Below are 25,768 nucleotides of genomic sequence, written 5' to 3' on the forward strand. Positions count from 1 at the left end.
AAATATGATTGTAGATTATTTTTTATAGGACCCTTTCCTCCTACTACTAATGGAACTGTCTGGGTATCTTTCTTACACATTGCTCTCATTTCTGCCTGCAAATCTTGATATTTTATGACTTTGTGGCTCTCTCTCTCTCTATGCAAGAAACTGTAGTCCCTGGGTGTGGCAACTTCAATGATTAATGCTGTTTTTGTCTTCTTTTCATGGACCACTGTGTCCAGTTTTGTAGCACCTATCATTTGAACTGTTGGTAATGGGTGATCCCATGTGATGTAGAATCATCATTTTCTGTGATACTTTGTAGCTCATGTTTCCAGTGTTTTTCAGCCACTTCAATACCATATTTGCACAATCCCCAGTGCAATAGTCCTGCCACATTATTATGCCTTTCAGTATACAGTCCTTCTGCCATTAGTATGTCACAGCCAGCAATGAGGTGTGGAACTGTTTCCAATTCCGTTTTATAAAACCTACATTTGTCTGTTTGTCCTACATGTTTAATGGTCTTTGTAAAGAGCCCACTATCTTGGGCCACCAATATTAACCTTTCTTCTGTAGGTTCGATTTCACCTGTCCTTAAACATTCCTACATTTGATCCTGATCAACATGAGGTTCTTCCAGAAGTTTTATATACTTGCAACTATATTTATGCATTTTCCACATTTCTTGCCTTCTCATCTGGTCCTTCAACTTATATTCTTTGTTTTGTTTTTTTGGCACATTCAGTTGCTGCCTGATTTTTATCTACTTCTGGTTTGATTTCCATTCCAGGCTCCCTATGAGAAAGCTTCAGTGGTACCTAAAGTCAATGTGGCTTCAACATTGAACACCACAGACTTCCCTGTCCCTTCCTTCTGTGGTGGATTCCTCAACTTTCTCTCAAACCGGAGCTCCCTTTCCAGGCTCCATTCCCAACTCAAGAGTCTTTTACAAACTCCTCAGACTGGAGATGAATGGCCTGTTTCAGCCCCCTCAAGATGCAGGGTCTGTAGCCGGTTCATCAGTGGTCAGACCACATATAAAAGAGAAGAGGGATTTGTTTCTAGCTCTTTTGGCTTTTCATTTCCTCTTTCATCCAGGGCCCCTCAAAGTTTTCACAGACAGTACCACACTGATGTGGTACATCAGCAAGCAAGAGGATACAAGGTCCTATCTTCACTGCAGACTAGCAGTTCAGGTCTGGGATGTAGCTGTCCAATATCAAGTGACTCTTCAGGTTGTTTACATTCCCTCAGATCACAATCTAGTGGCAGATTGAGCAGGTCCAACACACAAGCTCACGAACGGATGCATCACAGAAATGTGTTTCTGAACATAGTCCATCTGTGGAGTTTTTGTCAGGTAGATCTTTTTATTTTTATTTATTTTATTTAATTTGTTAACCAGGTAATGTCTAACTGGGCACGAGACCCATTTTTAGTGGAGGTGGGGGAGAAGAGCTCCATTCATACAGTTGAGACACATTAAAACCAACTTAAACAAAGTGATGAACATTAGTAGTATTTACAGTGTACAATGTACATCCTGAGTAGTAATATAAATTGTAGCAGTATGCAACAAAAGTTTATAAATTTGGCACAGTTTAAGATGGTATTCTGAAATGTAGCATTAATTAATAAAAATTTACAAGAATGGCACAGTTTGAGAAGGAAGTAGCAGCATGAAAAGTAGTGAACGGTGTGTTACAGTTTGACAGGATAAAGGGGTGCAGTCACGCTAATAGTTGTAAGACCATGCAGTGTTAATGTCTGGTTTGCTAATTGAGAGAGCGTTGTATCAAATTAGATTCAGCAGATAATAACTGTAGCTGTGGGTAGAGCTGTTATAGGTAGGAAGGAGAGAGAAGTGGGTGGACTAGCCTAGCCTGGGGTGGTGTGACAGGAGCAGAGCCAGTGTTTTTCTATATGTACCTTGAGGAGGTGTTTGAACTCATGGATGCTAGGGTTTTTAGTGATAAGTTGAGGAAGACTGTTCCAGTGTTTGGCAATTGTATATAAGTAGAGGGTAGTGGCTTGTGTGTTGTGGGGTAGAGTAATCTTTAACATTATGTAAACCACACTCAAAAGAACAAGCAGCAGTCTTTTACCACAAAAACATTAGACCAGTAAATCCACTCCACCAGTAACACGATAAATTATCAGGAGTCTTTCTTCCTTCTTTTTTCTTTTAATAAAAAGCAGCAGTAGCAATAGCAAAACAGCAACACAATACAGCAGTATAGAATCCACAGGTTAACTTCTAGCGCCTCGGCTTTCACAGCCTTTTCAGAGGACATTGTTTATCGCAAATACCTTTTCCTTTTATACAATTTAATAAAAACACACCCCACAATCTTTCAGTTATTTTTAATTGCATCTTAAAGACATATCATAAAAAAACTTTTCCAGTTACACTCCTTGTTTAAACCTTTTGGACATACAGTGTCATATTTTAAAATAAACAAAGATTCTTTTCGCCTTAATTCATATTTCAACCCCTCTGATGTCCAATACTGTTGCTTGTAACCCCTGAGGATTTCCCTCATGAAATTTATGGTAATGTTCTGCCACTGGTTTAACTAGCCTACCTTTTTTTTATATCCCTCACATGTTCTTTAAAAATTTCTCTTACTTTCACCTATATAATATTTGTTGTATGGGCACCTCAGCCCATATATTATAACTGTAGTATTACATCTAAAATTACCATGTTCCTGATATTTTCTACCATTAATTTTAGAAAAAGTTCTAACAATATATTGGCAATTCCCACATGCAAAGGTACCGTTTTCTGTTATATCCTTCAAATCCAAATTTTCTGGTCTTCTCAAAGTACCATGTACCAGTAAATCTGTTATACTTTTACCATTACTATAAGTACATTTTAAATTCAATTTTTTAGCACCTGCTCTTCTTTTTTATCATCTGCCAATAATATCTTACTATACCCTCTAACTTTTCAGGAAAAAGGTGTATATTTAGATATAAAATAAATATCTTCCTTAACTTTACCATCAGGTTTATTTTTAATATTTCTATTATTTCCAGTCCTATGATTATTTCCCCTCAGTTTCTCCAGTCCTGTATTTATTTGTTCTGCACTATATCCTCTTCTATAAAACATTTCTGTCACATTTTTTATTTCTTTATTCACATCTCCCACATTATTACATAACCTACTAACCCTCATAAATTCCCCATATGGAACTGAGTTAATAGTATGTGTGGGATGACAACTTGTTCTAAATAAAATATGATCCCGAGTTTCAAATTTTCTATGGACTTTAGTTCTTATCCGTACCCCATCCTTACCTTCCAGATGAACATCCAAAAAGTTAACCTTAGTCCCTTTTTGTAAACCATCAAAACTCAGGTCAAACTTATTCTTTTCCAGATCCTTTACAAATTCTTCCACTTTATCAAACCCACCTTTACACACAAAAATAAGATAATCTATAAATCTATAATGTTTCAATACGTCTTCTATAAAAATGATTGTGGTATACATATAAATTTTCATAATATCTGATAAAGAGATTAGCATACATGGGGGTGAATGCCACCCCCCATTGCTGTTCCCTGCATCTGTTTATATAACATTTTATCAAATTCAAACATGTTGTTCTCTAGTCAAAATAAAGTAAGTTCTTTAATATACTCCGTTCTGGGATTGTTCCCTAGAAAAAATTCCAAGGCCTCTAATCCATAACTATGTTTGATATTTGTATAAAGACTCACCACATCTATTACTATAAAGTACGTCTTTTTCCAATTTTACCCCTTTTAACTTTTCCAGGAAATTGAATGAGTCTTTTATATAAGATGGTAGCTTTACAACCTCATTCACAAAATAGCCATGTAAAAAATTGGCTACATTTTTTGTAAAATAATTGCAAGCTGAAACCATTGGTCTCCCAGGTGGGGTAGTTATATTTTTATGAATTTTAGGCGGACAGAAAAACTTTGCCATCTTGCAATCCTTAACATTAGTTTATTAGAGGATCTAAGTGATCTAGGATTTATGTTGGGATGGATTAGGTTAGTGATTGCCAGGCAGTCATTTGGTTGGTGAATTATTTTGTGGGCTATGGACAGTTGGTATAGAGTTAGGTGGTGTGGGAGTTCTAGCCATTTAAGTTGTGAGGGTACCGAGCAGTGATGGGTTCTGTAAGGGTGGCCTGTAGCGAATTTGGTAATTTTGTGGCAGCAGGATTGTATGTTATTTAGGTCTGATTTACGTAAGTTTGTAAATACTTGAGATCCGTAGAGGAGTGTGGATAGTAGTTGTGTGCAGGCAGTGGCTAGTCTGGCACTTTCTGTAAGGTACGGTTTTATTCTATATAGGGTGCCTAGTTTGGCATGGACTTTTTTGTTGGTAAAAGATATGTGAACCTTAGGTTTTCATCAATAGTGACACTTGGGAGTTTGGATTGGTTAGTGGGTTCAATTTTGGTTTCATTTGTGGAAAGGATCGCAAGTGGGGACTGGTGTGTTTTGGGTTTGTAATAATTGAAAATTATTAACTTGGTTTTGTTAGGGTTTAGTATAAGTTGATGGTTAGTGAGGTAATTTTCTGTATCTTGGAAAGATTTTTGCATTTTTGTTTGTAGATCCTGGGGGTAGAGGTTAAGCAGATAAGTGTGGAATCGTCAGTGTTCTTGATTATGGAGGCTAGCTGGGTTGCAGAGCTGAGGGAGTTATTAAAAATAGTAAAGAGAAGGGGGCCAAGAATGGATCCTTGGGGTACTCCTTCACTGATAGGAAGAAGGGGGACATATTTTCCCATTTGGTGGCCTGCTGGCTGTTAGAGAGGTAACTACAGAACCAGGAAAGGGCAGATGTGGTGAGGCTATGGGATGCCAGTTTATTTAGTAGAATTTGGTGGGAAATAGTGTCAAAGGCTTTTGACATGTCAAGGAATATGGAGGAGGCAATTTGGCCATCACTAATGAGACCTTGGATGGTGTTAGTAAAAAATAATAGGACAGTGCTAGTGCTATGGTTTGGCCTAAAACTATGTTGAGTGTGGGAGAGGAGGTTGTGTGTGAGGAGGTGGGAGTGGAGTTGGGAGTGGATACATTTTTCTAATATTTTGGCTAGTGGGGAGACAATAGCTATGGGACAGTAGTTAGTTAGATCTTTTCAGAAGCCACCTTTGTGTAGGGCGATGATATGAGAAATATTCCATAAATAGGGGACATATTGTTCAGAGACTGAGCTGTTGATCAGGTTTGATATAGGATAGGCTATTGTGGGGGCATCAATTTTAAGGAATTCATTGGGTAGGTGGTTTGCTGCTACACAGCAGGGTTTGAGTGTGGAAGGGAGTGATTTTATGCAGTTAGTATGGATTGGAGTGAAAGATACGGGGGTGGGGAAGTCTGAAGGGGGAGAGAGTAAAGTGAGAGGTTGACTATGCTGATTACCGAGCAGTGATGTGTTGGTGTTAATAAAGTAGGTATTTAATTGTGTAGTTATTGGGGTCTGTTACCTTGGAGTTGGTTAGTGGGGGGGGGTATAGCCCGAGTTGAGAAGATTGTTAATGGTTTGCTAAAATTTTTGGGGGTTGTTTTGGTGGGTTTGTTGACATGATAGGTAGTTTGACTTGTCTGATTTTATCTGTTTCTTAGCTTGGTTTCGGAGTTTTTGATATTTTGTGTGGTATGTTTTTGTCATGGTTGGTATGTTAAGTGGACCATGCCCTGTCTCTCTCTTTCAGTAATTCCATGGTATCTTTTGTTAGCCAAGGTATGTGCTTAGTTTTAGCTCTTATTTTTCTTGTGGGTGCTAGACAATCTAGTATTTTAAGAAAGGTGTTGTTGAAGTCTTGAACAGGCTGATCAAGTGGGAGGTTTCTAAGAGGGGACCAGTTACTTTGCTGAAGTAAAAGATTGAAGGTGGAGGCAGAGAACCGTTTCTTATTTCTGACAAATTTATATATTGTGCTGGTTTGTGTTTGAACTCCTTTTTTGTACAAAAAGGTAGGTAAGTGGTCACTGAGGGAGTCTGGAAGGCAGCCTGCTAAGTAACCTAGATTGGGTTTGTTAGTAAGTTTCCAGTCTAGTGAGGACTGCTTTTTTGAGTGCTTGTCTATCTGGATTGGACAGGAAATGATTTGGGTGAAATTGAAGAGGTTTAGGAAATTTGAGGGGTTATTGGAGAGACAGGAGTGCCAATCCAGGTTGAAATCACCTAGGATGATGGTCTCCTGGTTAAAAGTAGATGATGCCCAGGAGAAAATATTTTCAGTTATGGGTAGATTATTTCCAGGGGGGAGATATGTGGCTATGATGATAACAGTTTTGTTAAGGTTGATTACCAGGCATGTTGATATGATTTCAGAGTTAGGAAGGGCAGGAGGAGTACGGTTCAGTGGGTCAAGTTCATAGGTTCATAGATTAGTACTAGGCTAACTGCTCTTGTGAGCCATTTTAAGCCTAGCCAATTACCCCATGTGAGAATCAAAACCTGTACCTTGTGTCTGTAAAGGGAATACCTTAACCATTATGCCAACCTCACACTCTTGAGCCTTTATACATGATGGCGACCCCACCGCCCTTTTTGATTTGCCTGTCTAGTCTGATTATGTTGCATCCATTTGTAATTATTTCTTTATCTTTGATGTGGGTCTTTAACCAGGTTTCTATTAAAGCTGCAATATCTGGTAAGTAGTGGTTTAGGGTTGCATGAAATTCAGAGATTTTTATTTACTATACTTCGGAGGTTAAAGTTTAATAAAGACTAGGTCAGTGTTGTTGGTTTTTGGAAGTGGGGGAGGGGGTGGTGGTTTGAAGTATGGTGGGTAGAGGTTTGTGTTGGGCTGGGAGGGGGAAAATATGTGGAAAGAAGGGTTTGGTTGAGTGGGCCTGGGTTGGGGTGGATGTCAGCCTGGAGCTTAATTTGTGTTATCTTGTATAGAAGTAGTTGTCGGATTTTATTGGTTAGTTTTATGTATCTGAATGCTGAAGGGTACGTACTGTGGGTGGGTAGGTGTTTGAACAGTAGGAGGAGGTAGGTAGGTGTATTGTAGAGATGTGAGCTAATGTTAGTGTATGAGTGTGTGTGATTGTTGGTGGAGCACAGAGGGAGTGTAGGTGAGTGTAGGTTAGTGATGGGACATGAGTGAGGAGAGGTGGAGATATGTAAAAGGTAGAGAAGGTGGAGTAGAAGAGTATTGGTTAACAGGGAGATGAATAGAGGCATGCTAGATGGTTGTAATGGCTTGTGTGGTGATAGGAGGGGAGGGGGTGGAGAGTGATGCAGGAGGCGGATTGGCTGTTGGTGGAAGGGGTGTGGTCAGGTTAGGTATAAACCTAATGGACGTGGGGGTGGCTGGGAATGAGGGTAGGGAAGAGGAGCAGAGTGAGCCCGAGCGTAGTGGGGCTAGCCCGAGCTAGACTGTGTGCCTTGAGAAACAATCAGCCACAGTGACCCAGTTGGAGGATGATGCGTATATAGTTAAGGTACAGTTGTAAGTGTAATAACCACTGAACAGACAGCTTATTCTATTCTGTTCCAGTGTCCCAAGTCCTCTGGCTTGGAAAGGGATGTTTCTTTATGTCTTCCTTCTCTTTCTTCTGCTTCTGAGAGTCTTGCACAAGGTCAGGCAGGACTCCCCCAATATCTTGTTAGTGACTCCCTTTTGGCCCAGACAGTATTCTCACTTGGCCAGAGGCAATCATCACAAGTTACTGGGTGGGCCTTCTCACACAAGACAAGGGGTGTCTTATCTTTCCTCACTTGTCCACTCTTTAGCTGACACTGAAGATGATAGGGTTTCAATCTCTTAGGCCCCTCTTTTGTAAGAACATGCTTCGGGTCCTGCAGGAGGCCAGGAAGCCGACTACCAGAAAATCATATTTGTACAAATACAAGAGAGTTTCTTTCTGGTGCCTCTCATGATCAGGATCCCCTATCTGCAGAGGTTCCTCTGGTTCTGTGTTATTTGTGTGATCTGCTGCATACTAGGTTGGCATATTCTTCAGTTAAAGCTCACCTGTTGGCAATTTCTGCTTGTCTGCCCATGACTTCTCCTCTGGCCTCTAGATTTGAGGTCAAGCAGTTTCTTAAAGGCTTCCTTCATATCAGGCCTCCAAGGAAGCTTATTCCACTTTCCTGGGATCTCAGTTTTGTTCTTGAAAATTTGACCCAGGCTCCTTTTGAACCTACTGCTTCAGCTTCCTTGCAATATTGTACTTAGAAAACTGTTCTACTTTTGGCTCTCACTTCAGTCAAGAGGTTATCTGAACTTCAGGTTTTTATGGCTGTTCCTTCTTTCTTAGTTTTCCAGAGACAGGATGTCTGTTCGTACTAATCATCCTTTTATGCCCAAGATGGTCATTGAGTTGTCCCTTAATCAGTTTATTCATTTGTCTTCCTTTTTTCCTTCCCTCCAGTCTGCCAGTGAGAAGGATCTTCACACCTTGGGTTTGCATAAACAGCTCCGCTATTATTTGGATAAAACTAAAGTTATTCAAAAACCTGCACCACTTTTTGTTTCCTTTCATCCAAGGTCTTTGGGTTTAGCTGTTTCTAAGCAGACCACCTCTTCCTGGATCTCTGAAGCCATTTATTTTTGTTATTCTTTTCATGGTAAATGGCTTACCTCTTTAGTAAAGGCTCATTCTACAAGAGCTGTTGCTTCATCAGGTGCTTTTTTCAAGGGGATACAAGTTCTATCCCTGAGGCTGCTACTTCCCTCCATAACCTCATTAAGCATTACAAGTTGGATGTTATCTTCAGGGCTAAATCTGGCTTTGCCAGGGTTATCCTATATGAGTTTCTAGAGGGCTCTTCAGTTTCTTCCTCCTACCAGGTTTCCTCTTGAGCTTTTATACTCTCCCTTCATTTATGACTATTGCAACAGTGATATGGAAAGACATAGTACAGTTGTATAAAATCTTACCATAACAGTAAATGCCTATCTCTTCACTTTTTAGTATTCACTCTCTCCTACCTCCCCCCTCTGCTCTAGCCTGCTCTTTCTGCCCACTGGCTGAGGGGTTCTTCTCTCTTTTCGCCTTCTGGATACACATGTTCATCCTTATCCCCAGGGACATTCTGCTGCTACTGGGAGTTTTTTCAGTTCTGAATATGTGCATCTGTACACCACTTTATTCCCAACACTTGGCATGGGAAGTGTATGTGTGGCGTACAGCACCCGTAAATATTATAGGATGTCCTTCAAGGATGCATCTGCAGTCCTTACAAATGGGTTGTCCTGTCGTCAGGCAGCCCTTCGGTCGGCCGGATTCCAAAGTCTGGGTCTGGCTTCGGCTGGTGTCGCACTTCACCCGACGTCATAGCTGCAGTTACTCGGGTATAAAGGCATCAGCCGACGCCATTTTCCTCAGTCTTTCTGTACTTTCTTCTCCTTTACTGTAGCAGGAAAGAGTTCATAGCTGCCATGTAGACTCTTAGACACTTTCCAGGTGTTTCACCAGTTTTGTTATCTTTTGCCATCAAGTGGCATATTTCCCCGGGCAAATGTTGCATTCAAGTAGCTGTCGCCAATGGATATTCCTGAAATATTTTCATTGTGGACAGTTGTGCTTTTGTTCAGTGCACAGCTTCACCAAGCATTACAGTCTTGCTGCAAGTATGGAGTCAAGCCTCCTTTTGTAAGACAGCACTACAGAACTCAGCCTTATGAAGTCTGCATTTATATGACCCCCTTTCCATCCTGATGGTTACTGCTTGGGATTCAGCCCAACTAGTAACTCATCCAATTCCCACCCGCCCCCAGTGTCTCTACACTTATACCCTCATAACCACACCCCCTTTACCCAAAACCAGTCATACACTCACTACTAGCCACACCCTATATCTATATCTCCACACCCCTCAGATATAAATCTCCTCCAACTACCACCAGCCTATACTCCCAAAAGTTAACCCCTACTCATCCCCTTCTCTTCTAATACCCACTTTTTATTCTTCTAACATGCCTAACCAACACCAATATTTACTAGTACTCTCACTATTGACTACTCTTACCACTACCTACCTCTTAACCTCCTATGAACAACCCCTTCTCTCTACTCTTATCATCCCTTCCAAATACACTGCAACACCTTTTCCAGCTTTATCCACAAGCTTTCTCAATGCCATCTACAAGCCCAGCTACTTTCAAGCTAAATATCATCGACTAATTCATATTAAATACTTAATACTTAACAATAGAAAGTTATTCAACTACCATTGTAAACTTCCCCAATACTATAGCTTTACTTTATTCCAATCCTTAATAGATGGAGACATTCAACCCAACCCAGGCCCAAAGACTCACCCATCCTCCACTAACAGTAACCAATATAATACTATCTCCTTACCATTAACCAAATCCTCTAAATCACTCTTAATAGCCCATCTAAACATACGTAGTATATGCAACAAAATACCTCAAATTCATGCTGTTCTGGATGTTCACCAGTTCGACATCCTCTGCTTAACTGAAACATGGCTCAAACCTGCAATAAAAGATATTGAAATTATCCCCCCAGGCTATAATATCATTCGACAGGACCGCATAAATAAAAAAGGTGGGGTAGCAATTCTCTATAAAGCAGGACTACAAATCAGCAAAATAGAACATAAACTACCCTCAGAAAACAACATAGAAATAATTATTTCTAAATTACAGCTTAACCACCAAAAATCAGTTAACATCATCTGCACTTATCTTCCACCAGGTAAAAACCGTACTATACTAGAAGACCTACTAAACTGGCTTTCCTCCAATCTTCCTCAAGGAACAATACTACTAGGAGACTTTAATATCGACTGGAATTCATGTAACAATACCAATCCATCTACCCTGATCAACCTGTATGGCTTCTCACAAGCTGTAAACTCTGCAACTAGAATAAAAAAACTTAATGATAAAGAAAGCATCCTGGATTGGATACTAACAAATTGTCCACAGCAAAAATATACAACAGGAACCCTCCCAGATGACCTTAGTGATCACACACTAATATATATAATTAGACATAAAACAAATGTAAATATCTCTACTCCAGTCAGAACTGCCCGTAGCAAAAAACACTTTGACCAAGAACTGTTCCTAACCGAACTTAAACAATGCAACTGGTCACCACTCAAGTCCCTCCCAATAAATGAAGCAGTAACTTACTTCAATACTACTTTCCTGGCAATCCTAGACCATCATGCCCCAATGTGTTCCATAAGAATGAAAAATAAACCAGCACCATGGCTCACAAATCAGACTAAGAAGCTAATCCTTAGCAGGAACAAATCTTGGGCTAAATGGCGTACCACAAAAGACAAAATTGATCACCAGACTTTTAGGCAACAAAGAAACATAACTAAAAAAGCTGTCCTACAAGACAAAAATAACTTTTATATCCAACTTCAAAAATCTTCCCTTCAGCAACCACAAAAGTTCTGCTCTACTATAAATAGACTTCTTTCCCCAGGTAAAGTAGTCACACCTAATCCACTAGGCTCCAACCCTGACTGTCCAACACAAACAGCAAATGCTTTTAATACATTTTTTACTTCTGCTGTACTAAATCTAGCAAATCAACAAAACCCTGATACCTCCAATTTGCCCATTACAAACTCCATTCCTCCCCCTTTCCACCTTGAACCGATACCCACCTCCTATATCTCTTCCTTACTTCAAAAATTAAAACCTACTATCCCCTCAGCTGATAAATTAACAGCAGAATACCTCCGACTAGGAGCCTTAGCCATTGCCTACCCAATCTCCATATTGATCAATAGAACCATAAAAGAAGGAACTATCCCATCAATTTAGAAAGTCTCACACATTATTCCTCTTCACAAAGGTGGTGACTCCACTGAGTACTCTATTGTCCCATAGCTCTACTGTCTCTACTTGCTAAAATAATGGAGAAATGTATCCACAAACAATTAATAACCCACCTACTCCACTATAATCTCTTAGCTAACTGTCAACATGGTTTTCGTCCTTTCCACAGTACCACCACAGCCTTGCTATCCTTTACCAACTGCATCAACAAAAATCGCAATAATAATATTCTTTCCTCAGCATTCTTTGTAGACCTATCTAAAGCCTTCGACATGGTCAACCATCAACTTCTCCTCCACCTACTAAAGTCACTATCTCTTGATAATTCTGCTATGAACTGGTTTACATCCTACCTGGAAAACCGAAAACAAGCAGTTCTCTGGCAAAACCATTTTTCAGAACTCCTTCCCACCTCCCTAGGTGTCCCACAAGGCTCCATTTTAGGTCCACTATTGTTTTCCATTTTTATAAATGACCTTCATCTCTCTATTCCACTCTCTACCTGCATTCAATATGCTGATGACTCTACAATCATTTGTTCAGCCTCATCCCAAACTGAACTTCATTCTCTCACACAAAAATCCTTCACCACTATAGAACAATGGTTCTCCAACCACTGTCTTCTCCTCAACCCAAAAAAAAAACAATTTATTGCTCTTTACACCCTTTCACTTGTCTCCCCCTCTTCATTTCACACTTACATCCAACAATGGTACCATTATTTCTCCAGACCCCACCACCAAACTCCTAGGTATTACAATTGACAATCAACTAAAGTTCGACACTCACATAAATACTACAATAAAATCTACTAACAAAAAACTTGGATCCCTCTACAGAATCAAACATTTCCTGACACTGCTAGCCAGAACCACAATAGCTAGAACCCACTTAATCTCTACCCTATTATATGCTTCCCCCATATATACCAATCTGTCTAAAAATAATCTCAACAAACTAGCTAGATCGAATAATAATATTGCCAGATTTGCCACTAATTCTCCATACAGGACTCATCACTGTCAGAATCTAAAACAACTAGATTGGCTTGAATTACCTCACCTATTACAATTTAACCAACTTATAATCGCCCATAAAGTCCTTCATCAACCCAACAACACCCCAATTCTCTCTACTCTCATAATACCATATAATAACTTGAGGAATCTATGCTCCTCTAACAAAATGTTGATGCACACTTCCTTATCAAATAATTTAGCAGGAGACTCCATATTCTCTAATTCAGTTGGGAAAATATGGAATCACTTACCACAAAACCTTACAACCCTAACCTCTCTCCCACTATTCAAAACTAACCTAAAACATTTCCTCTCTAACCACTGGTTATGCTCTTGTACCAACCCTGACTAACTGGTGTTTTTAAACTATCTGTTACCATCAAAACATAAAATTATTTTTCAGAACTAGTCATGGACCTATTTTCTAAACTACCCTACCTTTCTCATTTCCAAACACTGTCTTTCCTGAGTACTACTTATCATGATGAACACTTCTATTCATCTTCTTTCAATGCTTTTTGTAAATTTTATTATACTGAAGATGATTAACTCTATTTTAATGTCATGTACTAATTTTTTGTATTAGATGTTTCTGTTCTGTATATTTTCATATGTATTATAGGATGTCTTTGAACTTGGAGCTTTTCTCCCCGGGCCTCCACTGAAAATGGACATGTATCCAGTTGGACTAGCCCGGTTAACAAATGTAAAATAAAGTAATAAAAATAAATAATCAAGGAAGGTGTTCTTCATAGATTATTCAGTATAGTAATAATGCATATGTTATATTTAACACCACAGACCCTCCTTGATGGACAGGTCCACCCTTCTTCCGTCTTTCTATACTTTGGTATCTCATCCATCCATTCTGTGCTGTTGGGGTTCCATACAAGTTATCCAAGTAACTATCTGCATATTACTTACTAACAGTGTAGGTGTCATGTCATTGTTATTTCTTCATTTGTAAAAAATATGGTTGCTAGTAGCTGGGGAGTGATCTGGTAGGCTTAGGGGATGGAATGCTGTTATATTCTCTGTAGCCTTTGTTATTGTAGCATGCATTGCAACAGGAGCACATGCATCATCAAATGTGAGATTTCTCTGAATTTTACTGAATAGTAATTGGTGAAAATGATGAATCCAGCCAAAGACTTATCACAGGGATTCTCTTGTATATCAATTACAGTATGAGCATGTCTGTTTTCCTTGTTTCTGGATGTAAGACTTGTGGCAACTGAGTAGCTTATTAAAATCTGGTAGTTCTTTTCAACTGTTATAATGACCTGTTTACTATCATTGAAACTTATGTTTATTTTGGGAAGCAGTGCACTGCACAGTTTCAGCTGCAGACTTTTTTTCTCTTTTTTGAGGAGCATATCTGAGTCTACTGTTACTTTACTAATATGGGCTCTAATTTTGTGTTGGCAGCCAAGTTCTCCTTCACAGTTACAGCAACAGTACAGCTTGCCACAGCCTGGTTACAGCAGTGTGCCTTCTAAGACAAAAGACCCTCCACGATATGAGGATGCAGTGAAGCAGTCTCGCAGCATGCAGTTATCACAGCAAGAGGTAAGAAAAGTTGTAATGGGCTAGGCATTCATGTCTTAATTGAGGAGAACACTGAGGCTTATACATTAGTTTTAATATCCTGTGTTAAGCTGGTGGCTAGCCAGTTACAAAGAGTTTAAATGTCAGGATCAGGGAAGCAATAGGCAAATAGGCTATAAATTGTGGTGCAGCATTTATTTTGCCTTACGAGTTGATGGCTGTTTCACAGCACTCTGTGTTCATACTTACTGTAAGCCAAATGAAAGAATATTGAAGTCTGTGTTCTGCAGTGCAGTGATATGCCAGTAGGGACTATTTATTATTTTCATCTTTGACATATGGTGTTAAGTTAGAAAGGAGGGTGAACCATTACTGTTGTTGAGTACTATTCAGTTGAGGTGCTGTTGTTTATTTACATTTGTTGACTGGAAGTTCCATTTTCACTGGAGTCCCAGAGAAACAACTCCGTGCCAACTTTGTTATTATTTTATTTATTTTTATTACATTTACATTTGTTAACAGGAGTAGAGCACTGATCCATATGGACTATTTTCTGGTCTGCCCAGGATGAATACAGAAAAGGTAGATTATTAGAAAGTCAAAAGAAACTGTAGAAAGGAACAAAAAATCTGTACCCTAGATGAAACAGTAATGTTTGGTATGTAGTATAGTTAAACAACTAATTATTCAGTAACTGACAAGAGAACATGGATGACTAATACAGATACAGAATATTGTAAATCTTGTATGAAATATTTGAAATTAAGTAAACGTCACAATTGATATCTAAGTATGAATTAGATGGTATAAAGAGCTAGAATGACGAAAGCATTTGCATTCCATTTAAAGGATAGGGTTTACAAGAACTGCAGTTAGGGGAGAAAGAAATGGAAGTGGAGGCAATGGGGAGAAGGTAGGTAGTAGAGAGAAGAAGGTGATTAAAGAATGGTAATTTAGTAAGAGGTGCTGTAGACTGTAGAATGAAGTTGGTGTATAATTGTAAAGGGGTAGAGAGGAAGGAGAGCAGAGGATTGGGACATACCTCTCAACTGTCCTTGAGTTTTGCCCTGTCCCTAGTAACATTTTTGATTTTCTGGTAAATCACTGAGGATTACAATCAGTAATGCTAGATATTGACATTTGTTATAGTTCAGAAAATATATTTGATGCAAAACCTGTTGTTCTTTTAAGTGAATCAGAGTAATATTTTAAAATGTTCCCAGATTTTGGGCTTTGTCTAGCATTATTGATCAAAGAAATAGAGAGGTATGGTGAAATAGGTGAGTATGGGGTAGAAGAAATAAGGAAAAAAGGTTAAGAGTGTAATGGTTGAGAAGATTAGAAAAAAGATGGTTTAGATAATTAGAGAGAGTGAGCTTGGGCTGAGATGTGTAGATTTACTGGCAAAAGTTAAGTTATATCCAGGTTTGGAAGTATTTACATTTTGCAGATTTAGACTTTTTTTTTAATTTGAACCAAAAGTTGGGAAAGGATTGATTCTCCTTGAGGCTGGAGGGAAGAGCTTCCTAGAGCTTGAGAGCCATAGTAAGGAAGGCATGGTCAGTGTAGAATAATTTATTACAGTTGGGAAGAAGACAGAGTCCTCAGGAAGGCAAGAAACAGTAAGAAAGCAATAAGATACAGTAGATATTTTACAGGTAAATAATTTCAGGGCACAAGTCAGCTAAACTGCTTCATATAGTCCTAAACTAAGCAAGTAATGAATTGAAGTAAACAGTTACTTTAAGTAAATTTTTTAACTCAAATCTCAATACAACTAGAAGCAACTATAGTAAATGAAAAGATCCTATTATATCAAATAATTAAAATTAATTAGAATTGTATCAAATTAATGTTATAATTAATAAAACATCTTATATCAAATGAAAAGATATTATTTGCAGATTTGTGACTGTTTAAGTTCACTCACTGATTGTTTTTGTCTTTCTCTACCCCCAATTCTTACCCATCCCCTCTTATTCTATATTTAATCTTCCGTAGCACCACCTACATATTCCTCAAACCAGTACCATCAATTTCTTCCAAAAGAAAAAAGTCAGTAGAATTACCCCCAATAGTAACACCTACTCTAGTTTACCACCCAAGATTCTCTCTCAAACTGTCTTAATCCTTGCCCCCCTATAACTATCAAATTACATCTCTACAACCAACCCAGTACCCTGATAACATTTTCATCCTAATTTACAACAAAGATAAAACCTTAGTTATACAAGATGCTCCTTAATCAGATTATTTTACTATTCCTCCTCACTCTATTAGCCTTCATCACCAATTATCAAATCCACCTCCTTCAAATACTTAGGACTTCAACCAGTCCTCACAAAGAACATCAACATCTACCCAGTCTTTCGTCATAACACCCTGTCTCTACAAACAAACCATATCTGATTTATTTATCTATAAATGTCTCAAAACTAAGCAATATTGAACCAAGACCAAAATATAACTGGCCACACTCTTCCCTCTGTAAAATATCAATTAAAAAAATAGAGATATTCACTCCAACCCAGGTCCCACTGTTCATGAAAACATCACTTCCTACTCCAAAATAAACCAGCCACCTAACAATCTCAACAAAAAACAGAACTCAAACTTACTAAGTTATGAACCTAAGACGTATGCGCAGTGATATCCATGACATACAAGACTACCCTTTCACATACACTCCTTATGTAGTCATAGCTACTGAAACCTAGTTAAAGCATAAATAAAGGATAATGAGATCATCCCCCCCAGGATGCAATCTACTCAGGCATGACAGACAAAACAAATGTACAGGTGGTGTAGCAATCAGCTATAAAAATTCCCTAACCATCACCTTACTTCCACAGATAATACTCAAATTTAACAATGCTGAAACATTATGAAAAATCAACAATAGGAAAACTGTATGTTTAACAGCAATTTATATACCATCAGGGAATTACATTGATACTGCTGAAAGCATCCTGTATTGGATATCCCAACAAATTAACCATGAAACTGTAATACTTGGAGACTTAAATAAATATAGACTAGCAATTCATAAATTCCACTACCCCAACTGAATCCGTAATAATCACACCTACTAGAATCAATAAAACTTCAGGGAGACTCAACATTAGACTGAATTCTTACAAACAGACCAGACAAACTGACAAAAGTAGGCTGCCTCTCAGATAGCATAAGTGACCACATACCAGCATATGCTATTAGAACTCACTATAACCTAAATAGACATATCTACAGTCAAATATGAAATGCAACCAATTTTTGCAAAGATATTTTCAACAAAATACTAAAACAATATTACTGGAATGCATACCTCTCAACTGTACAGATTTTTGCAGAACGTCCAGATTTTTACCTCATGTTTTTGGTCTGTTCCTCATAAAATTTGTAATTTTCTGGATTTTTATGGCAAATCGGTGAGAAATGAATTCACAAAATAATGACAGTCATTTAAGTTTCAGACTTTATATCCTTCAGAACATGCATGGTAACACAAGACCCTTTATTCTAGCAACTTTCTAGTATTTAAAATTTGCCCCTATTTTTGAGGCTTTATGCCCCCATTATTTTTGGCTTTGTCCAAATTTTTTGTACTGAGGTTGAGAGCTAAGCTATGCTAGAATGCACTCAGAACAATGCCACTAGATACTACTGTAGAACACATTAATAATTTACTCTTACAGACCTTAAATAATCTAGCACCAGTAATAAAAGAGTTTAGTCCAACCATTCACCATGGCTGACCAAATAAACAGAAAAATCATGTTAAAAGGGATAAAACCTGGAAAAATTGGTATAAAATAGAACTCACAATGCTTTCCAGCAATTTAGACATCTTAAAAACCTTGCAAAACTCCATGTCAGACAGCATAAGCAAACATACTGTACCAACCTATAAGACAAACATAAAAACAACCCAAAACTTCTTTGGCCATCACAAAATAATCTACTCCACCCTGACTAGACCACCACTCCGTTTCCAAAACAAGACAGTAAGACAGACTTTATCCCCACAAAGTTTAATGCCTACTTTATACAATCAGTATTATCTGTCTTAGACACTAATACATGATCTGCTGCCCTTCTTCTACCTCTGTCCACTCAAAACCAGCTACAGCACTTCAGTTTTAGTTCAATACCTACCTCACTCATAATGAAGTTGCTCCTTAAACTAAAAACTACTTCCATAGCTGTAGGACAACTACCATCAGATTACCTAAAAATGTCTGCAGAAGTCATATGTCCATACTAATTAATAAGTCCATAGCAGAAAGTTACATCCCGTCACTGTGGAAAAAATCCTATGTCATAGTACTGTACAAAGCCAGCACATCTACAGAGTTTAATAACTACAGACCAATAGTGATTCTCCACCCATTCTCCAAAATATTAGAGGAATGCATCCATATGCAGCTGATGTAATACCTAACCTCAAATAACCTGCTGTCAGAAACACAACATGGCTTTAGGCCCAGCACAGCAGCACTACTGCTATGCTACATTTTTCCAGTGTAATAAACCAACATAGAAACAATGATCTACTTGTGTCCACCATGTTCTTAGACTTGTTAAAGGCATTTGATACTGTTTTGTACAAGCAACTGCTTGTTCAACTCTGCTCAGTAGGACTTTCACAATACTCCTTGTTGTGGTTTCTTAGTTTCCTGTCTGGAAGGCAACAAGACATTAAATGTCAACAAACCTACTCATCCTTTCAACCAGTTACTACAGGTGTCCCCCTCAGGGCTCTATCCTGGTTCCTGTTCTATTTAACATATTTATTAATGTCCTCCACTTGGGTGGCCATGGTGGTGCAGCGGTTAGCATTGTCGCCTCACAGCAAGAGGTTCTCTGGTTCGATCCTTGGCTGGGATGCCTTCTGTGTGGAGTCTGCATGTCCTCCCTGTGGTCGCGTGGATTTTCTCCGGGTGCTCCGGTTTCCTCCCACATCCCAAAGACATGCTGTAGGTGGATTGGACACTCTAAATTGGCCCTAAGTGTGATTGTGTGCATGTGTGTGCCTTCTGTGGAAGGTTTGGCGCCGGGCTGGCAACTTGACACTGTAAAACTCCACTGCCAATCATGAGCGGACAGGTGATCCGCTGTGGTGACCACTAACCGGGAAAAGCCAAAAGAAGAAGAAAATTAATGTCCTCCACTTCTCCACTCACCATGCTAGTTTAGTTCAGTATGCAGATGCTTCAACATTAATATGTGCTGTTTCAACAGTAAATAAGCTCCAAGACATTACCCAAAACTCTTTCGCCTCTGTAGAAATGTGGCTCAAAGAATCAAACTTCCTACTCAACCCCAAGAAAACTAAGTTAATGCTTTTTACCTCAGAAAGTTACCAAAATCAAAAGCAATCTCTTACGATAAAGTCGGCCAATAATACTGTCATTGAAACTGTAACTCACAGTAAACAGCTAGGTGTTATAACAGATGACAATCTCAAATATGACCAATTTGTACTGCACATCTACAAACCAGAAACTAGGCTCCCTTTAGAGGATCAATGGATTCCTTACAGATACTGCAAGAAAAACTCTAGCCACCACCTTCTTATTGCTGACTCTCTTATACACCGCTGCTATGCTAACAAATGTAAACAATACTCAACTTGCCTCCTTCTATGATAAAATAGCTAAAATTGCTACTAATGTCCCTCATAGAATTACACCATTGTCATAGCTTAAAGCAATTAAACTGTCTTGAACTACACAACTAACTACAGCACACAAACTCATTCATCATCCAGAAAAATGCCCTGCATTAGATACCTTACTACTAGACTACTGTCCAGCAAAGGACCTCCATTCTAGTAACAAATTCTTATTACTTACAAATAAGTCAAATAATATTGCAGGAGACTCGCTCTACTCCCAGTATATTGCCAAACTCTGGAATAGTATCCCCACACAAGTAAAGCTTTCCGACAAACTCAGTAGTTTAAACAACCGCTTAAACAACATCTTAACCAGTCCTGGTCCTGCACATGCTCATCACCAGGTTAAGACTTTATGTTCACCATAAGATAATCTCCAAATATTCTCCTTAAACAGTATACTCTCAACCTCTCATTGAAATGACAACATTATTATACATAACTGCTGCCTGTACAATCCACTAAGTTGCACGTGGGCTTCCTCTGTAGTAACTTCCACCTCTGAAAAATCTTGGAATGTATAAATGTAACTACTGTTTGTGTATAAATGTAAATAGAAATGTAACTGCTCTGTGTTTAACTGGAACTTAATTTAATACAATGCAAGTAAATGAAGCTATTCTCCTTGGGCCTCCATTGAAAATGTATATTACCCAGTCTGGCTTTCCCGGTAAACCAAGACAAATAAATAAATATTGTAGCTTGTTTAGCTGATAGGTCCAGTAGTTGCACAGAAGTAGGGTTGTATAGCAAGGGTTGTGTAGGGGTAGTTTACAGATGGAATGAAACACTCTGTTGGTTATCTTGTTGTTACTGAAGTGAGAAGCCAGAAAAGATTTAAATATCTGTTGGTGTTTGGCATTTGTTATATCAAGAGGGAACTTATTTCAGATTTTACCATTGGAAGTATGAAAACATTGATTCACCAAATGTATCAAAGGATATCAAAGTATGGAACAGCTGGTAATCCAAGTGTGGACCAGCTGGTATGTGGTTTGTCGAAGGTTGTGCATAGAGGCCCTCTAGTTAATAACCTTGAATTGGAATAAGTAGTTTGGGTAATAGAGAAGTCTGTGAACCAAACAAAGTTGTGTAAAATTGAGGTAGTGGCTGTTAACAAGCTAGTCAAAGTCATGCAGAGAGAGACAGTGGAGAGTACAGTTATTGTGCCTAGAAGAAAAATGAACAGTCATTTTAGTTACTTGTTTCACTTTGCTTTGAAGTGATAGGGCCATGTTATTAAATACTTTGACAGGAATATATGAGGAGGGGTAGATAGTAGGATGAATATGGTGACTCTAGCTTTGTCTGTTAGAAAAGATTAAGTTGTTATGTCTGCACATATGGTCTGGATATTAACTAAAAGGATGAATATTACATTTTGACATATTTTCATTTTGAGGGATCTTGCAGGTAAGCTGCAGAGAAGTATTTAAGTGCTCTCCCAACATCAGCTGGAATCAGCTGCCATCTCATATTTGTAATTAGAATATGGTGCAAGATTTAGGACTAAGCTAAAGAAACATTTATTTCTTGAAAATGATGCAGGTACTTATAGGTTCATAGGTGGGTACTAGGCTATCGGCCCAAGGGCCTACGTAAGCCTAGCCAGCAAGTTACCATAACTTACTCCACCCAAGAAAGTTATTTTCCTGTGCCACTGTCCAGCAGAGAAACAGAAGTGATCCCCGGGGTGTATTTCCTATTTCCCATCCACTCATCAAGATTTTTCTTGAAGAGTGCTAATGAAGAACTTTGCTTGACATAGATGGGTAGCTTGTTCCAGAGTATAAGAAGTCTCTGGGACAGGAATCTATCCCTCCAGCATGTCCTGTTTATTGTGGTGACAAGGTTTAGGTCCCTAGAGCGTGTAGCTTGGAGGGATTGGGATTTCTTTAGGTGCAGCATGTCCACCAGCTCTGGGTTTGACATAGCTTTATATGTTAGGCAGAGATCACCTCGGAGTAGGCGATATGCTATGGAATAAAGCTGGAGTTTTTTGAGGCGGTCAGTGTAGGGCATTTGTATGAGGCCAGTAATCCTGTTTGTGAGGTACTTCTGTGGCCTTTCCAGCTGCTGCAGACATCTTGTGAGGTACATTCCAAAAGGGGCGTTGTACTCTATAATGGGTCTAATGAGTGACAAGTAGAGGGGAACAATGACCTTTTTCTTTCCTGGATGAGAACCCTTTTATGATGAGGTGTGCCACGTAGAAGGACTTCCTGACTACTGTGGCGATGTGACTATCAAAGGAGAGACTACTGTCTACCTGGGTTCCTAGTTCTCTTATCACGCATTTGGTGTTAAGTAGATTGCTGCCTATGTGGTAGTTCTTGGGTACAGAGTTTTTACCAAAGGGGATGACACTGCACTTTTTGGCATTGAGCTTGAGGCCATGGCTCTGACACCAGGCATTTGTCTCAGTGAGGCCCTTCTGTAGGATGTCCACATCATTTGGGGACTTGACTATGGCTCCTAGTTTGCAGTCATCTGCGAACTTCGTCAGCCAGAGGCCTTCTGTGTTAGCCTATACTTCAGAAGTAGATACCAAACAGGAGAGGTCCCAGGATGGAACCCTGTGGCACTCCACTTGTCACTGCCTTGAGGTCAGATTTGGAGTCTGAAACTTTTACAGTGTGGGTTCTGTCAGTGAGCCAGTTGGCAACCCATCTTGTGACATAGGGATTTATACCTAGTTTAGTAAGTTTAGCTATAATTCCAGAATGGGGGATGGTGTCCAAAGCCTTGGCGAGGTCAAGATAGGCTGTGTGAAACACCTTACCCTCATCCATGGCTTTGGTGACTGCCTCAAAGAAGTCGATCAGGTACAGGAGGCATGATCTGCCTTTCACAAACCCGAACTGGGTGGGATCCAGAGTTTGGAGGTTACCAATATCTTTGTTTATGAGTTCCATGATGATACGTTCCATGGCCTTGCAGACCAGGCTCGTCAGGCTAATAGGTCGATATTTCCCAGGATCAGTAGTAGCTCCCCCTTTGTGGAGTGGGATAACTGTTGCTGTGCACCATTCAGTGGGCACTTAAGAAAGATAAAGAGCTACTTGTGTTGAAAACAGTTGTTGTTACTTTGTAATATAGTTAATATAGGTGCCTTGTCTGGTGGAATATTTTATTGGCTTGCACAGTGAAATGGTGTGATACAAACGATCTGTCTTATTGCATTTTAAGTTGTGAGCACTTATGCACATTCAGTTCACTTTTATTGTGCTTTGTGAACTGTATTGTCTACATTGTTTTACTGTTCAAAATATGTATTTTTTACTCTTCATGGGGCTTTTTGTTTTTGTGCTCAGTTAAAGTAATTTTTTCACATTTTATGCAGTTAATTATAGCACAACAATGGGTCCCATAAATTTGGTACTATGACTAAGTTTCAGTGTAACTAAAGTGCTGTAGCCTTAAATTGGACAGGAAAGCCTACCCCATGTCATTAGCTTTGCAGGCCTGAATAAAAACAGCATGATCAGTTCTCTTAAGTGTACCACAAAACATAAAGGTGTAAAACTTCTTGTGCAAGATTTACATTGGCAAGCCCTTTGAACTTTAAGCCTAAGTGGTGCTCCAACCAAGTGGCGAGCTGCACACCTCACTGACCTCTTGGCAGCTTTCTGTCCAACCAGAAATCCATGGCACTGCGGTATAGCTACATTTAGGCGGGAGTCTGTCTTAGAGGCATTCGGTCATAATCCCACATATTGTAGCTTCAAACCACTGACTCCTCAGCCAAGCGCATACAGTAGATATCCGAACCTGCAGTTCCTCTTGTACTGAGCAGGATTACTGTTGCAGCAACACATCATCAGTAGGGTACGTAGGGTACAACTAGGCTATCTTATGATAGTCTAAACCAAGCTCACTTTCCCTGTTATTAGGTGAACAATCCATCACTTGGTGAATTCTGCTTCACAGTGGTAGGAAGAGCTGACATCAAAGGATTGAAAAGTGATGTTGCTGTGAATGCTTGAAGGCCACAAGCCATTTATCCCAATAGTAACCTTTTTAACACTTCTTCCTTAAAATCAAAAGGAGCATGAGGCCCTGCTTTAGTAGTCTGTATTCATACTGAAAATCAAGGTCAGTCAAGCTTAGGCCCTTCTGCTCCATAGGAGATTTCTGTCCTCCCTGAACTTGCCTTAAGACACTTGCAGCATACTTTGACAGGTATCAGTCAAACTCCCAACATAACACTGCCCCAGGCATTTAGGCACTTAGAGCCAGAAGTGAGAGCCCCAGCGGGGCTCTTCCCCACTTCACCGAGTAAGTGAAAAAATAATAAAAGAGTAGTGATATTTCACCAGTCGCTGAGGCTTCCCACTTAATCTACACCTCTCGTGTGTCTTCATAATGTCAGACTATAGAGTCAGGCTCAGCAAAGTCTTCTTTCCCTGCTGATTTTGCGAAGTCCATTTCCTTGGCTGTGGTTTCATTAGGTATAGAGGGAATCTTGTTCATCCATTCATGCATGTCACTAATTCAGTGACAAAACATTTGGCTACCTTAAGAAGAGTTATACTTACTCCCATCATTTACCATGGCTTCATTGAATATCTTCACTTAGACATTCAGAGCACAAGGCAGAAATCACATTTCTTCAACAGCCATCTTGGGCTTTTGTGATGCTTTGTTTTAATTAAGCAGACTCCCCTGTTCACTTCAATTCTAAGCCAGCTGCCAGGCAATGTGGGAAGCTGGTTGGGACTGGCATCTGCCATAGCCACATATCCAAATTTGTAGTAGCCATCTCCAGCCCTCCATGGTGGGTGTAGTGAATAGAGGATGCCTTGTCCAGCCATGAAATACAGCCAGCTCTGCCTCACACCCAAGCCAGACCGACCAAGGCCTTAGCCCCAATCCTTATCCAGAAGTTAGGGATCTAGCTTGCCAGCTTCCCTTGCCTACAGTGTTCAAATATGCCAGAAGCTGTGTAGCTTGGAGACCTGCTATGGCAATGGCCCAATGCGAATCTTACACCCTCTCCTTGTATTTTCAAGGGCCAGTTAGAGCTCACCTGTTGCTACAACCATGACACTTTCCAGGGTATGGGCCCCTGTCTCAGAGAGAGCATATTCCTGGGCACCCTGCCCTTTACAAAGAAGAGGGAACTCTCCCAGGGGCCTCTGATGGCTTCTCAGGGATTGTTTGCATCACCACACCGGATACCATTCTGGATTCAGAGATCTGAACCTGACTCCTTTTTGATTGTTTGAGCGTAATGGAGGCTATCACAAGTCCCTTCTGAATTGTTCATAGGTAGATACTAGGCTATCTGCCCTAGGGCATTTGTAAGCCTAGCCAGAGTGTATTTGGCTTCCGCCTCCCTATTAGATTAGCCTACTGTGCCTCTGTAAAGTAGGTCACAGAAGGTACCCTTTTAAGATTAGTTTACTGTGCCTCTGTCTAGCAGGGACACAGGAGAGATCCCAGGGGTGAATTTGCGATTTCCCATCCACGCGTCCAAATTTTGCTTGAAGAGGGTCAGCGATGGACTATGTCTAACATGAATTGGGATTCTATTCCAGAGTGAGGGGAGCCTCTGGAAAATGAATCTGTCCCTCCAGCGTGTCCTATTTGTTTTTGTGCTGAGGTTTAGGTCCCTGGAGCATGTATAAGGGACTTGGATTTTTTGAGGTGGAGCATGTCCATTAATTCTAAGTTTGATATGGCTTTGTACGTCAGGCATAGATCGCCTCTGAGTAGGAGGTAAGCAACTGAGTAGAGCTGGAG

The 25,768-nt window shown here is 39.6% G+C and overlaps 1 protein-coding gene across 3 annotated transcripts in view; it reads left to right on the forward strand.

Moving 5' to 3' along the window:
* The window catches only part of MRTFB (myocardin related transcription factor B), a 1,455,416-nt gene that overhangs the window by 1,382,159 nt on the left and 47,489 nt on the right, over positions 1-25,768 (forward strand). For all 3 annotated transcript variants that reach the window (XM_044089410.1, XM_044089411.1, XM_044089412.1), the window contains exon 12: positions 14,227-14,367. In XM_044089410.1, coding sequence (XP_043945345.1) covers positions 14,227-14,367 — 141 coding nt within the window. The remainder of the gene's footprint in view (positions 1-14,226; positions 14,368-25,768) is intronic.

This window comes from Protopterus annectens, chromosome 12.part0, assembly GCF_019279795.1.
Source record: "Protopterus annectens isolate FY-2018-M chromosome 12.part0, PAN1.0, whole genome shotgun sequence".
Taxonomy (NCBI): Eukaryota; Metazoa; Chordata; order Ceratodontiformes; family Protopteridae; genus Protopterus; species Protopterus annectens.